General features: G+C 38.9%; 1 protein-coding gene across 6 annotated transcripts in view; it reads right to left on the bottom strand.

Annotated features, from left to right (window-relative positions):
• The window catches only part of PATJ (PATJ crumbs cell polarity complex component), a 336033-nt gene that overhangs the window by 299292 nt on the left and 21878 nt on the right, over window positions 1–14863 (bottom strand). For all 6 annotated transcript variants that reach the window (XM_024740399.1, XM_024740403.1, XM_024740400.1 and 3 more), the window contains exons 7-10: window positions 9665–9883; window positions 7365–7467; window positions 4964–5055; window positions 2934–3075 (exon numbers count right to left, since the gene is read on the bottom strand). In XM_024740399.1, coding sequence (XP_024596167.1) covers window positions 2934–3075; window positions 4964–5055; window positions 7365–7467; window positions 9665–9883 — 556 coding nt within the window. The remainder of the gene's footprint in view (window positions 1–2933; window positions 3076–4963; window positions 5056–7364; window positions 7468–9664; window positions 9884–14863) is intronic.

The following is a 14863-nucleotide window of genomic DNA, read 5'->3' as shown; positions in this document are numbered from 1 at the left end:
TTTTTAGAAGCTATAACTGAAGTATGTAGGGCTAAACTGTCATGATATCTACTACTCACTCTTAAATGGTTCAGAAAAAGGTAAAGAGATGATGCAAACATGAAAAAATGTTAACTGCTGAATCTAAATGGTGGGTTTGTTGGTATCTGTTACATTAGTTTTCAATTTTCCTGTATGTTCAAAAAATTTTATAATAAAAAGTTTTAAAATATAACCAGTTAAAAGTTCCTATGATCTTAACATGACATTTTAAACCACACAGGATTTTTTAGAACACTAATCTCTTGATACACACTAAATGCACTTCCCAGTGCCAGCAAGACAAATGCCAGCCAGAAGCTGCTAATGTAGCTTGGGGAGAAGAGTTACTCACTAAACAGTGTGCAGAGTACAAAGCAATACATGATTGGTTGTACGCTACAAGTAGTATACAAATTGGTACACAAATAAGTATATACAAGGTATGCAAATAAGAGTTTAGAGGAGAAAAAGACAGTAAGATTTTGAATGGCAGAGGAAGGTACTGCACAAGACCTAGAAGCCATGCAGTTTGTTTCAGTAAAACAAACTTAAATGCTGACTATGAGGAAGGCACACAGAGATGTGTTCAATGGGGCAGGGGACACAGGCATAACCACTCCCCTACATTATAGTGGCCACACACAAAACAGGTGATTACAACACTGTGTGAAAAATGCTACAGTAGAGTGCTCTTCAAAGGGTGCTAGTGAAACACACAGGAAGGACACCCAAACCATGGAAGAAGTGCAGATTTAGAGTCAAAACCTATTCCAATACAAATTTAAAATGTAGGCACGCCCAGTAAAGAATTGCTAATTCGCAGATGACATAGTTCATTTGATACAGCAGACTAAAGCCAAAGGCTCTATCAGAGCTACTAAAAACCATTATAATGGTATAAATATTTATGTGCACCTTTAAGGTCAATACAGCATTTGTACATTCTGTACTATTTAGGCAATTTTAAATTTCATACACACAATGCAGTTGACAGGGCATCTATCTTTCAGCAGCAGAATTTCCACTACCACATAAAACTTAAAAAGTTCCAACACAGGGACTTCCCTGGTGGCGAAGTTGTTAAGACTCCGTGCTCCCAATGCAGGGGGCCCGGGTTTGATCCCTCGTTGGGGAACTAGATCCCACATGAATGCCGTGACTAAGAGTTCGCATACCACAACTAAGGAACTGATGAGCCGTAACTAAGGAGCTCACGAGCTGCAACTGAGGAGCCCACCTGCCACAACTAAGACCCTGTGCAACCAAATAAATAAATGAAAAATAAAATTTAAAAAAAAGTTCCAATGTAAATACTATTTAATATCACTTGAAAGCAAACATTTCTAGGCTCGTTATATCTTCAGAGGAGAGGAAAAATATGTACTCAATGATTGACAAATTCTAATGGAATTATTTCTTACCCACTAGTTATATAATTAGTCATTCATTTTATTTTTTTTTGAACCATACTTTAATTTATTGGCATTGTCAATCTATGAACAAGACAGGTTTTTTTTCTTTCCATGAAGGGAGATCGTTTTCAATCTGCCATAACATGTGCCCACACATCTTCACCTTGAACATGCAACATTTCAAGCTGTAGTCAGAGTAAATTATTCCTTTTACGCTTTCACAATTTTTATGCCACTGCCAGAAGTCTTCTTGGCATTTGCTTTGAATCCTGTCTTCAATGCATCCCTCACTGCTTTTGTATAGATCTGGGAGTATCGGATGTAGCTGAGTCCAGCTTGTCGCCAGTATGCCACCATGATTTCACGAGAGGGGGCACATCCGGCCACATCATGAGGACCTGACAATGTCAGCTCAGCGTGCAGCCCGGCTGCCAGAAGGTCAGGCCTGAGAAGTGTAAGGGGCGGGGCCCCAGACCTGCCAGTCATTCTTTTTTTTTTTAATAAATTTATTTATTTATTTATTTATTTATTTTTGGCTGTGTTGGGTCCTCGTTGCTGTGCACGGGCTTTCTTTTTAGTTGCAGCGAGCGGGAGCTACTCTTCACCACGGTGTGCAGACCTCTCATTAAGGTGGCTTCTCTTGTTGTGGAGCATGGGCTCCAGGTGCGTGGGCCTCAGTAGTTGTGGCACATGGGATCAGTAATTGTGGCTCAAGGGCTCTAGAGTGCAGGCTCAGTAGTTGTGGCACATGGGCCCAGCCGCTCCATGGCATGTGGGATCTTCCCGGACCAGGGCTCGAACCCAGATCCCCTGCATTGGCAGGTGGATTCTTAACCACTGCACCACCAGGGAAGCCCCAGTCATTCATTTTAAATTGAATGTGTTCCCATGATTGCCAAATTTTGTTGATCTATCTACATTTATAAGTTGATAATTAAAAATTGTCATGCATACAATTATGCATTTGTTCCATAATGAAACTATACTATTCTTATAATCAAAGTAACAAATATTATTTTATAAATAAAAGTGTCCTTAATAGAAATCCATATTTTATTTTCTCTTGCTATAGTTCACAAAGTAAATCAAGAAATATTAGAATCAAATACATCATTAGAGGTAATATGAAACCTGAAGTTTGCAAAATGTCAAAGCATTAGACAACTGAGAGCCCCTGGAACAAAATGTGGCAAAGCTTTATTATTCAAATATAAGAAATAAATGAAATTTGGAAGGTTTTTGGGAAAATGATTTCCATCTCCATTTAGAGAAGCTCTCAGAGCTTAATGCATGTCAGTGTTCACATTCTAACATTTGGACTGGCACGTTATAACAGGCAAAGGAAACTCTTCAAGGCATAAATGCATTGATTCACTTCTCCACTGCTGCTTTTCACAAGGTGGGCAGTTTTTCCTTCCCAGACTTATAGAACAACTTCCGTAAATGAGTTGATCTTCCAAACCCAGACAAGGTAGGGGGAGGGACAGAGGAATTAATTACCTCTGTCAGAGGGCCCTTCATGCGGAGAAGCAGATGAGGATGTTTTCCTTCGAACTAGGGTTAGGTGTACCACTTGCCCTGCATTTCTTAACACTTCAACAACATCCTGGTTGGCAAAACCCTGAATATTCACACCATCAACCTAAAACATTAAAAAAGATACATTAAACAGAAGTTCCAAGTTAGCTACCACTTTTAATTCTGGCAAGGCAGTATAAAGTTAGGCAATTCATTTCATCCCCAAAATAATTTGTATTAGACCTAAGAAAGTATTTGTGAATAAGGATGAAAAATTAGTAGTAAAACATGCTGACAAATTTTCTGAGAAACTAGAAAGCAAACTGAAACTTGTATTCCTAAGTCATACATTTAACTTACAGCCTGAGAAAGGTAGGGGGTCTTAATCTCTGATGCTATTCAAAATTCAAAGTGCCATAAAAGGTGGTCAGTTGTTATACAGAGCTCTCAAGACGTATTACTAGAAGCCATTATTACTAAAAGTGAAGAGGCCATCCAATACTTCACCCCTCTACCATATATCATTATGTGATATTTTCCAGAAGAAACTGATCTCCCTCCATTAGGTTTTCTAGGATTCTGAAAAAGCACATGCAAGAAAGGTATTTACTAATCTCAGTCAAGTCCAGTGACACATTCTTATTAAGTCCATCATGACCAACAGGCCTCCTCGCTCAATCTTCTTCAAGCTAGCCAAACCACTGCTATAGCTTTCCCCCTAATATCTTCTCCAAAGTTTTATGACTCATCTCCAAACTGCCAATCACAAGACATTTCCTAAGCCCAATAATAGAAAAGCCAAGGGTCATGAAAGGTGTTTCCTTAGATGGACTTGAAGGACAAACATTCAAATTATACCAACAAACATTTGTTTCTGTATAAATCAATAAATTAAATGTGTGTGTATGTGTGTGTATACATGCTTCAAAATTATTATGAAAATAAACTGTAGGGCTTCCCTGCTGGTGAAGTGGTTAAGAATTCACCTGCCAATGCAGGGGACATGGGTTCAAGCCCTGGTCCAGGAAGATGCCACATGCCGCAGAGCAACTAAGCCCATGCACCACAACTACTGAGCCTGCGAGCCACAACTACTGAAGCCCACACGCCTAGAGCCCGTGCTCCGCAACAAGAGAAGCCACCGCAGTGAGAAGCCCACACACCGCAACAAAGAGTAGCCCCTGCTGGCCGCAACCAGAGAAAAGCCTGTGCACAGCAACGAAGACCCAATAGAGACAAAAATAAAATAAATTTATAAAAGAAAAAGAAAATAAACTGCAAAATTTAACTAATTTCTACTAAATGGAGGAAATTACAATCTGAATTGATAAAAGGCAATGACTGCATTCTCAAAAACAAAAAATATCTCAATTTTGTATATACTCAAAATTACTATTAATAGAAAAACTACTTTCACAAAGAGATAAATAGTTCTAGTAAATGGCCTATTAATTACATATAAAACTGATGAATTTAAAGAACACAAAGAGGTGCTTGAAATGTTTTGTAAGAGAATGCTAGAGCATCTTTCAAATATATGTGTATGTATACTATAATACACATATGTATACAGTATTTTTTTTTCCTGCCAATATCATTAGTGACTCCTTTCTTCACAGGCAGTTAAAAAAAAAAATTAGAACGGACAAACAACAAGGTCCTGCTGCATGGCACAGGGAACTATATCCAATCTCCTGGGATAAACCATAATGGAAAAGAATACTAAAAAATGAAGGTATATATGTGTAAAACTGAGTCACTTTACTGTATGGCAGAGATTGGCACAATGTTGTAAATCAACTTATATTTCAATTAAAAACAATTTCTTTTTAATTAAAAAAAATTTAGGACCATGAGAGTCCAAATTAATGAGATTTCACTGCACTAACGAACTTAATTTTTTAAAAACATTATGAGACTATATTAAGCCATTCCCATTGCATATATATTATAATAATGATAACTTTTTCCCCCAACTTGATTCAGTTCTAAAACAGAGGGCAGTTACTTACAGCAACTATTTGGTCATTCACTTGAATTTGACCATTGTGGTATGCAGCGCTGCCAGGTATTATACTTTTCACATAAATCCCTGAAGCTTCTCCTACGGTGCACAAAACATATGGAAAAAGGAAGAAAGCTCTAATTAGGCCTTGATTGCAAAATTCATATCAAGAGGTTAATTAGCTAAAGGGGCTGACTGAAGGCTTGATAAATACTATTCTGAATGCAAGCAGAGAAACTGATGGATTATTTCAAACTGTCACCATAACAAGTGACCCAAATTTGAAATGATTTGATTGATGCCTATTTTTGGAAATAATCAGTAATGGAACCTTGATGAAATGCATTCCAGTATCAGCTGGAATTCAGGAGAGCTCAGGTTAAGTCTCACTCTCTTCTCTTGGTCCGTCTCCCTTCTCACTGCTGACTTGCCATAAACCTTCATCATTTCTCAGCAGCACTAAGACAAGAGGGTCCTAACAGGTCTTCCTACATTTAGTTCACTGCTCATGTTAGCGTCTATATATATATCGTAAAATGTATATAAAAATTACAACTATATAAAAAGTATGCATGCCTATGGGCAAGGGCTGGAAGAAAAGTTAGAAAAAGAAAGACCATAGCTCTGGAAGATTTTATATTTTTATCTCAATTTCAAATGAACTTAAAATATTGTCTGTAGAAGGAATATAAACAACAATGGATTCCTATAGCCTACATGATAAAATGTAAATTTCATAGAATCACATTCAAGGACCTCCATAATTTGCCCCAAACTTCTTGTTTTACTTCATCTTCCAACTACCGCTCCAATAAGACAAAAGTCCAGACACACAAGACTCATGATGTTCCACCAAAACACCAAGTATTTTCTATATACTATCCCTTTTCTCATTTTTTATTCCTGCCGATCTTGACCCTTCTATCTAAATCCTTCTCCTTTTCCGTGCTTAGTACAAATGCCTCTTTCTTTGTGAATTCTCCATTTCCCTCTGTCATAATGAGTCTTTCATCTGCTATATGATGATAGTTTGCTTGCATTTCTGATAACACATACGCTTCATTTATCCTCAAACAACTGACAGCTATTTACATGCTTATCGCCCTGAATAGATTTTTCTTATATTCATTTTTCTACTCCCTCCAAAACTAAGCAGAGCAACTGCTCAAAAGTTCCAATGAATGGAATAAAGCGAAAACTATTTTGAAAGACTACATGTTTAAAAAGCATACTGAGTTATAAAATGTTCTAGTGTTTGGATTCAACACTGCTACCCCAGCCCTTGCTCCAGTCCCAAAAGCTTCTTTTGAGGGTAAAGAAGTAAAATGATTCTTTTCTTATTCAGTAACATAAACATCAAATTTTCTCAGTTATCTATCATTCACTTCATTTTACTCTGCATGTATATCACTAGGTTTACAACTTGAAAACTTAATGTAATAAAGGTTCATAAACCACAAGTTTATGATTTCTATAACCAGACAGCATATTAAGAGCTACTCAGTACATTTTTTTTTGCAACATTATTATACAATCCATACTTAGCTCTTTAGAACTCATTTAAATTCTGAACCTAAAAATGGTGGCACTTAGAAAAATCTAAAGGGAAAACAGTTATTTCATTAGGCTAAAATAGCACAAGGTGGTCTGACATGAATTTCATTCAGGACTTTGAATATATTAGCACTTTTAATCTTTCCACCTGCTGTAAATATGCAAAATAATAACTTTAAAAAAATTAACTCTGTAACCTTGCAATTTTTAAAAAACTAGAACATTTAATAACTTTAACTTTTCATCTTACTAGCAAATATTTGTGAAAAAGATTTATTTTTCCTTACTGTAGTGATTTCTTATCATAATAGAGTAACTCTTACAGTGAAAGTTACCAAAGCTTTGCATTTTCGAGTTCAGGGAGTATTATTCAGAGATACTTAGGCCATGCATTTATTCTTACAATGTATTCCCTTTATATGAAAGAAAAATAATTCTAATTAAAGCATTTGTTTTATCTTCTTTTGATAATTAATAGTAATACTTTTTTGACATTCACAATATGAAATATATGCAGTAATCATTTTACTTTATCTCATGTAAAATGTCATAATATGCAAGTCTCAATATTCAAAATATATCTATCTTAGAAACAAGAGGAGGTACAATTCAAATGTTATACACTATGTTGGATAAATTAAATTCTTTTGTTAATGACTATTGAGTCAGCTATAAAACTACTGAGATAAAACTGTGAATCTCTAATCATTTTTTGTAATTGGTTGCTATTACAGATTCATGGTTTTATTGTTCAATGTTTAAATTAAAATCTGCAGATATTTAATTTTACTCTCTAGAAACCTTAACATCCTTTACAATTATTTCCAAATGTAAAATAGAAATGATTCATTTACCTGTCTGAGCGGTTCCAACATACCCAACAATTCTAATTCCAAGACTCTGTCCATCTTTTTTAATGAGTTCAACATCATAAGTTTCAAAAAGAGTAGAATTGTCCTGAAAGGAAAAAATAATTTTAATTATATATAACGTTTAGTTATCTAGCTTGTGTACATAGTCAATTTGTGTATGGTTTGTCAAGTATTTTCTGAGCGCCTGTGGTACGCAGAATTTTAAGATTGTCTCTGACTTCTGATCCCTGGTGCCATTCCTGTGTTTATATCACGGAAAAGGGAGATTATCCAGGTAAGCCTAATCTAAGCAGGCACCCTTCAAAAGCAGAGAGTTTTCTCCTATTGATGGCAGAAAGGGAAGTGAAAAAGATTTGAAGCATAAGGACTGGACTTGTGGTTTGAAGAAGGAGGGGTCATGTGAGAAGGAACACAGGGGGACTTAAGGAGCTGAAAGAGGTCCTTAGCTGACAGCCATTAATACAGAGACTTCAGTCCTACGGCTACAAGAAACTATTCTGCCAACAATATGATAGAGCTTGGAAATGGACTGTTCCCAGAGCATCCAGATAAGAGCCCAGCCAGGCCAACACCTTGATTTAGGCTTTGTAAGACTCTAAGAAGAGCCCAACAGAGCTCACCCAGACTTCAGACCTGCAGAACTGTGGACCAAAAAAGGGTACTGCTTCAAGCCACAACGTTTGTGATCATTTGTTATACAACAAGAGAAAACTAATACAGCCACTTAGAAAAAGCTCAGCGTAAATTTGTATCTGAAAGAATTTAAAGAAAAAGAAACAAATGGTAAGCCTAACCATTGTAAGCAAAAAATATTGACCTAAAACTGATTATCATTCTTGTCTTCTAATTTAAAATATTTCTGTAAAAGAGTAAGGTGTCTGAAAACATAATACCTTGCTTTCAATTCAAAACATTAATAATAGAAAGTAAATAACTGATTGCATCAAATTCTCACTTATCACACAGCTACACTGCTTCCTCACTACAAAGTAGAAGGCTTCAGCAAACCAGAAGAATGGATGGAAAAGAAAATGGTTCTAACTAGTTTGGAGAAGAAAAGAAAAATGATTCTAATATCTCCGACAGAAAACTTCCACTCACATGGTTCCAAGTAGGGAAAGGCTTTCCAGAAGACACCGAATGGTTCCTCAAATGAATTTGAAAGGTGGCTTCCCACCCCCTTCTCACCATAATCACTTCTCTTTTCTTCTTCCTGGCTTGTCCTTTTAAAAACTATTTCTTTCCTTTTGCCTTATTATCTCTTGATTCAGAGCCTGTGAGATGGATGGAAAGAACTTGGGACTGAGGGATGGGGGGACCAGATTGAGGCAGTCAAAAGGTACAAACTTCCATTTGTACCTTGTATTATAAGATGAATATGTACTAGAGATGTACTATACAACATGATAAATATAATTAGCACTGTATGTTAGGTATGAAAGTTAAGAGAATAAATCCCGGGTTCTCATCACAAGAAAAATTTTTTTCTATTTCTTTAATTGTATATGAGGTGATGGATGTTCACTAAACTTATTTTGATAATCACTTCATGATGTATGTAAATTAAATCACTAGGCTGTACACCTTAAACTTATAAAGTGCTGTATGTCTATTTTATCTTAATAAGACTGAAAGACAAAAACCAAAAAAAGAACTTGGAATGGACCAGAAAGATCTAAATTCAAACCCCAGCTTTGCAAATTACTACCTATATGACCTTTAAAACAAGTTATTTGGACTTCCATTTCCTCATCTATTAAGTGGATGATAAGACCTATCTTGCAGAATTCTTATGAAAAATTCAGATGACTTAGACAATTCCAGGTGCTTGATAATGATTAATGGTAATGATTATTATATAACTGTAATGATTGTTAATAATCAAAATAAAAATTATTATTATTAATGTCTATTCCCTTTGGCCAGTCTGTTCTTATCAGTGATAACACACATACGCTGACCAGTATTTACCGTTTCCCCTCCACTATCTGGATATCTGTTCACCAATCTTATGAAATAGAAATGCAGGTATTATTATTCTCCAATTTACAGATGAGTAGCTCAGGCTCAGGGAAGTTGAATGACTTAACCCTGAGAAATGGCAAAAAAAAAGAAAATCAAACTTGTCTAGTGTCTACAAATTGGGCTCTCCTCTGCTTCCCTGTTGAGCACTGAGACACAACTCACACCCATGCAACACGTGGAGTGGAAAACATTTCTAATCCTGCAGTAAATCACACCCAGTACTGAATTTACCATGAAAGAGTAATTTGTATACTCACAGAACTAGGGCTCCTGTTGGCCACAGCAGGCAGGGCAACAGGTAAGGCTGCAGGGGTAGGAGGGGCTATGGAAATTTCACCAACTGGGTCTCTTGCAACAAGCATCCTGACAGAATTCCCACAGTTCCTCAGCACTTGTGCAACTTGCTCACTGGTCATTCCCTGCACATTTGTGCTACCAATCTTCAAGATGTGATCCCCTGTCTGGAGTCTTCCATCCTTTAATCCAAGGAAAAAAAAAATTATTATGAGAAATCATTGCTCTAACTTCACTAGTTAATAACAATTCATCAGACCTTGAGTCGTGGCAAAATGGCTGATAAAGAAGCCATCTAAAAATGCTGAATAAAATATAATACTTTTAATGAACAGCTGAATTGGCAACAGAGAAAAGGAAGTCCTTGTAAAACAAAACAAGAAGGGGAGGGGGCACAGGGGGAGAGTTCAAAAGGAAAAGAGCAACCAGATTTTTAAAATGGCCATTTGCTTGAGGGTATCACTTCATGCCTAATGGCCTAGAGCCAGGTAAAAATAGCCACATACGTAAGGAAGTGACCTGAAAGCCCTGGGCATTAGGAAAGGAAGAAAGTCAGATCAGAGGCCACCGACAAAAAGTGAAGAACCCTAAGGGCCGACAAGCCCAGTGACACATTTGAGGAACAGCAAGATGTCAGTGTGGCTGGAAGAGAATGAGCAAAGAGGAGAGTAGTCAAGAACCGATGGGAGGGCTTCCCTCGTGGCACAGTGGTTAAGAATCTGCCTGCCAATGCAAGGGACACAGATTCGTGCCCTGTCCCGGGAAGATCCCACATGCCTCGGAGCAACTAAGCCCGTGCATCAAAACTACTAAGCTTGAGCTCTAGAGCCTGCAAGCCACAACTACTGAGCCCATGTGCCACAACTACTGAAGCCTGCGCGCCTAGAACCCGTGCTCCGCAACAAGAGAAGCCACGACAATGAGAAGCCCATGCACTGCAATGAAGAGTAGCCCCCACTCACCTCAACTAGAGAAAGCCCGCACACAGCAACAAAGAGCCAACACAGCCAAAAATAAATAAATAAATAAATTTATTTTTAAAAAAAAGAATCGGTGTGAGCATTACCAGGGGGTCAGCAGTATAGAGCATCTGCTCTGAGCCAGGGGGAAGGGAAGTCATTGGAGGGTTTTGAGCAGTGGAGTGACATGATCTGACTTATTTTATCAAGATCACTCCAGCCTTTAAGCTGAAAATAGACTAAAGGAGAGAAAACAATAGAAGCAGATATACCAGTTGGGAGGCTAATGCAATAATCTAGAAAGAGACAACAAGAGCCTGGACTAGGTTAGTAGTTGGGGTGTTGAGAAGTGAGATTCTAGATGTATTTCTAATGAACTGTCAACAGGCTCTGCTGATAGCTTCTACATGGGGTGGAAAATGGAATCAAAACTCTAAGGTTTTAGCCTAAGCAGCTGGAAAGATAGAGTTGCTATTGAGATTGAAAAAAAAAAAAAAAAAAAAAGATTACAGAGGAACAGGTGTGTGGGAACAGAAATCAGGAGTTCAGTTTTAGAGATGTCTAGTCTGAGATGCCTATTAGACATTGCAAGTGGATATATCAGATACGCAGCTGGATATACAAGTCTGGAGTTCAGGAGAGAAGTCCAGACTACACATTTAAATTTGGGAGTCATGAGCATATAGAAGGTATTTAACATCATGACTCTGGATGAGTTTAGAAGAAGGATATGCAATCTTCTGTTTCTTAAGCTGGTGATATATATGTATATATGGGTAATCATTATTATTATTATTTAACACGATCTATTTCATAAACTGGATTATAGGTGCATTGGTGATTATTATTTAAAATGTGCACAGACATTTATATATACTTTTATATGTTTGTATATTTCACTCATTGTAAAGTTTAAAACATAATACATCAAAAAGTATATCAGGGAGGAGGAAGAAGATGGCGGAAGAGTAAAACACGGAGATCACCTTCCTCCCCACAGATACACCAGAAATACATCTACACGTGGAACAACTCCTACAGAACACCTACTGAACGCTGGCAGAAGACCTCAGACCTCCCAAAAGGCAAGAAACTCCACACGTACCTGGCTAGGGCAAAAGAAAAAAGAATAAACAGAGACAAAAGAATAGGGACGGGACCTGCACCAGTGGGAGGGAGCCGTGAAGGAGGAAAGGTTTCCACACACTAGAAGCCCCTTCTCGGGTGGAGACTGCAGGTGGCGGAGGGGGGCAGCTTCGGGGCTGTGGATGAGAGTGCAGCAACAGGGGTGCAGAGGGAAAAGCGGAGAGATTCCCTCACAGAGGATCGGTGCCGACCGGCACTCACCAGCCCAAGAGGCTTGTCTGCTCACCCGCCGGGGCGGGCGGGGGCTGGGAGCTGAGGCTCAGGTTTTGGTCGGATCGCAGGGAGAGGACTGGCAGCGTGAACACAGCCCAAAGGGGTTAATGCACCACGTCTAGCCAGGAGGGAGTCGGGGGAAAAGTCTGGACCTGCCAAAGAGGCAAGAGACTTTTTCTTCCCTCTGCTTCCTGGTGCGCGAGGAGAGGGGATTAAGAGCGCTGCTTAAAGGAACTCCAGAGACGGGCGCGAGCCGCGGCTAAAAGCGCGAACCCCAGAGACGAGCATGAGACGCTAAGTCCGCTGCTGCCGACACCAAGAAACCTGTGTGCGAGCACAGGTCACTCTCCACACCTCGCTTCCGGGAGACTGTGCAGCCTGCCACTGCCAGGGTCCCGGGATTCAGGGACAACTTCCCCAGGAGAACGCATGGCACGCCTCAGGCTTGTGCCAAGTCACGCTGACGCCTGCCGCCGCAGGCTTGCCACACATCCGCACCCCTCCCTACCCCCAGCCTGAGTGAACAAGAGCCACCGAAGCAGTGGCTCCTTTAACCCCATCCTGTCTGACCGAAGAACAGACGCCCTCCTGCGACCTACACGCAGAGGCGGGGCCAAATCCAAAGCTGAGCCGCGGGAGCTGCACGAACAAAGAAGAGAAAGGGAAATCCCTCCCATCAGCCTCAGAAGCAGCAGACTATATCTCCACAATCAACTTGATGTACCCTGCATCGGTGGAATACATGAATAGACAACGAATCATCCCGAATTGAGGAGGTGGACCTTGAGAGCAAGATTTATTATTTTTTCCCCTTTTCCTCTTTCTGTGAGTGAGTATGTGTATGCTTCTGTGTGAGATTTTGTCTGTATAGCTTTGCTTTCACCATTTGTCATAGGGTTCTGTCTGTCCGTGTTTTTTTTTGTTTTGTTTTTCTACTTTAAAAAAAATTTCTTCTTAATATTTTTTATTTTAATACATTTATTTTATTTTATCTTACTTTATTTTATTTTATCCTCTTCCTTTCTTTCCACTTTTTCTCCCTTTTATTCTGAGCTGTGTGGATGAAAGGCTCTTGGCGCTGCAGCCAGGAGTCAGTGCTGTACCTCTGAGGTGGGAGACCCAACTTCAGGACACAAGTCCACAACAGACCTCCCAGCTCCATGTAATATCAAACGGAGAAAATCTCCCAGAGATCTCCACCTCGACACCAACACCCAGCTTCACTCAATGAGCAGCAAGCTACACTGCTGGACAACCTATGCCAAATAACCAGCAAGACAGGAACACAAACCCACCCATTAGCAGAGAAGCTGCCTAAAATCATAATAAACACACCACCAGACGTGGACCTGCCCACCAGAAAGACAACAGCCAGCCTCATCCACCAGAACACAGGCACTAGTACCCTCCACCAGGAAGCCTACACAGCCCAGTGAACCAACTTTAGCCACTGGGGACAGACACCAAAAACAACGGGAACTACGAACCTGCAGCCTGCAAAAAGGAGACCCCAAACACAGTAAGATAAGCAAAATGAGAAGACAGAAAAACACAAAGCACATGAAGGAGCAAGATAAAAACCCACCAGACCTAACAAATGAAGAGGAAATAGGCAGTCTACCTGAAAAAGAATTCAGAATAATGATAGTAAAGATGATTCAAAATCTTGGAAATAGAATAGACAAAATGCAAGAAACATTTAACAAGGACCTAGAAGAATTAAAGTTGAAACAAGCAACAATGAACAACACAAAACATGAAATTAAAATACTGTAGAAGGGATCAATAGCAGAATAACTGAGGCAGAAGAACGGATAAGTGACCTGGAAGATAAAATAATGGAAATAACTACTGCAGAGTGGAATAAAGAAAAAAGAATGAAAAGAACTGAGGACAGTCTCAGAGACCCCTGGGACAACATTAAACGCACCAACATTCGAATTATAGTGGTCCCAGAAGAACAAGAGGAAAAGAAAGGGACTGAGAAAATATGTGAAGAGATTATACTTGAAAACTTCCCTACTATGGAAAAGGAAATAGTTAATCAAGTCCAGGAAGCACAGAGAGTCCCATACAGGATAAATCCAAGGAGAAACACGCCAAGACACATATTAATCAAACTGTCAAAAATTAAATACAAAGAAAACATATTAAAAGCAGCAAGGGAAAAACAACAAATAACACACAAAGAAATCCCGATAAGGTTAACAGCAATCTTTCAGCAGAAACACTGCAAGCCAGAGGGACTGGCAGGACATATTTAAAGTGATGAAGGAGAAAAACCTACAACCAAGATTACTCTACACAGCAAGGATCTCATTCAGATTTGATGGAGAACCTTTACAGAGAAACAAAAGCTGAGAGAGTTCAGCACCACCAAACCAGCTTTACAACAAATGGTAAAGGAACTTCTCTAGCCAAGAAACACAAGAGAAGGAAAAGACCTACAATAACAAACCCAAAACAATTAAGAAAATGGGAATAGGAACATACATATTGATAATTACCTTAAATGTAAATGGATTAAATGCTCCCACTAAAAGACACAGACTGGCTGAATGGATACAAAAACAAGACCCATATATATGCTGTCTACAAGAGACCCACTTCAGACATAGGGACACATACAGACTGAAAGTGAAGGGATGGAAAAAGATATTCCTTGCAAATGAAAATCAGAAGAAAGAAAGATGGAGTAGCAATTCTCAAATCAGACAGAATAGACTTTAAAATAAACACTATTACAAGAGACAAAGAATGACACTACATAATGATCAAGGGATCGATCCAAGAAGAAGATATAACAATTGTAAATATTTATGCACCCAACATAGGAGCACCTCA

This window comes from Neophocaena asiaeorientalis, unplaced genomic scaffold (assembly GCF_003031525.2).
Source record: "Neophocaena asiaeorientalis asiaeorientalis breed wild unplaced genomic scaffold, Neophocaena_asiaeorientalis_V1.1 scaffold581, whole genome shotgun sequence".
NCBI classification, from domain to species: Eukaryota; Metazoa; Chordata; class Mammalia; order Artiodactyla; family Phocoenidae; genus Neophocaena; species Neophocaena asiaeorientalis.
The sequence above is the reverse complement of the archived record's forward strand: the minus strand, read 5'-3'. Positions and strand labels throughout refer to the sequence as shown.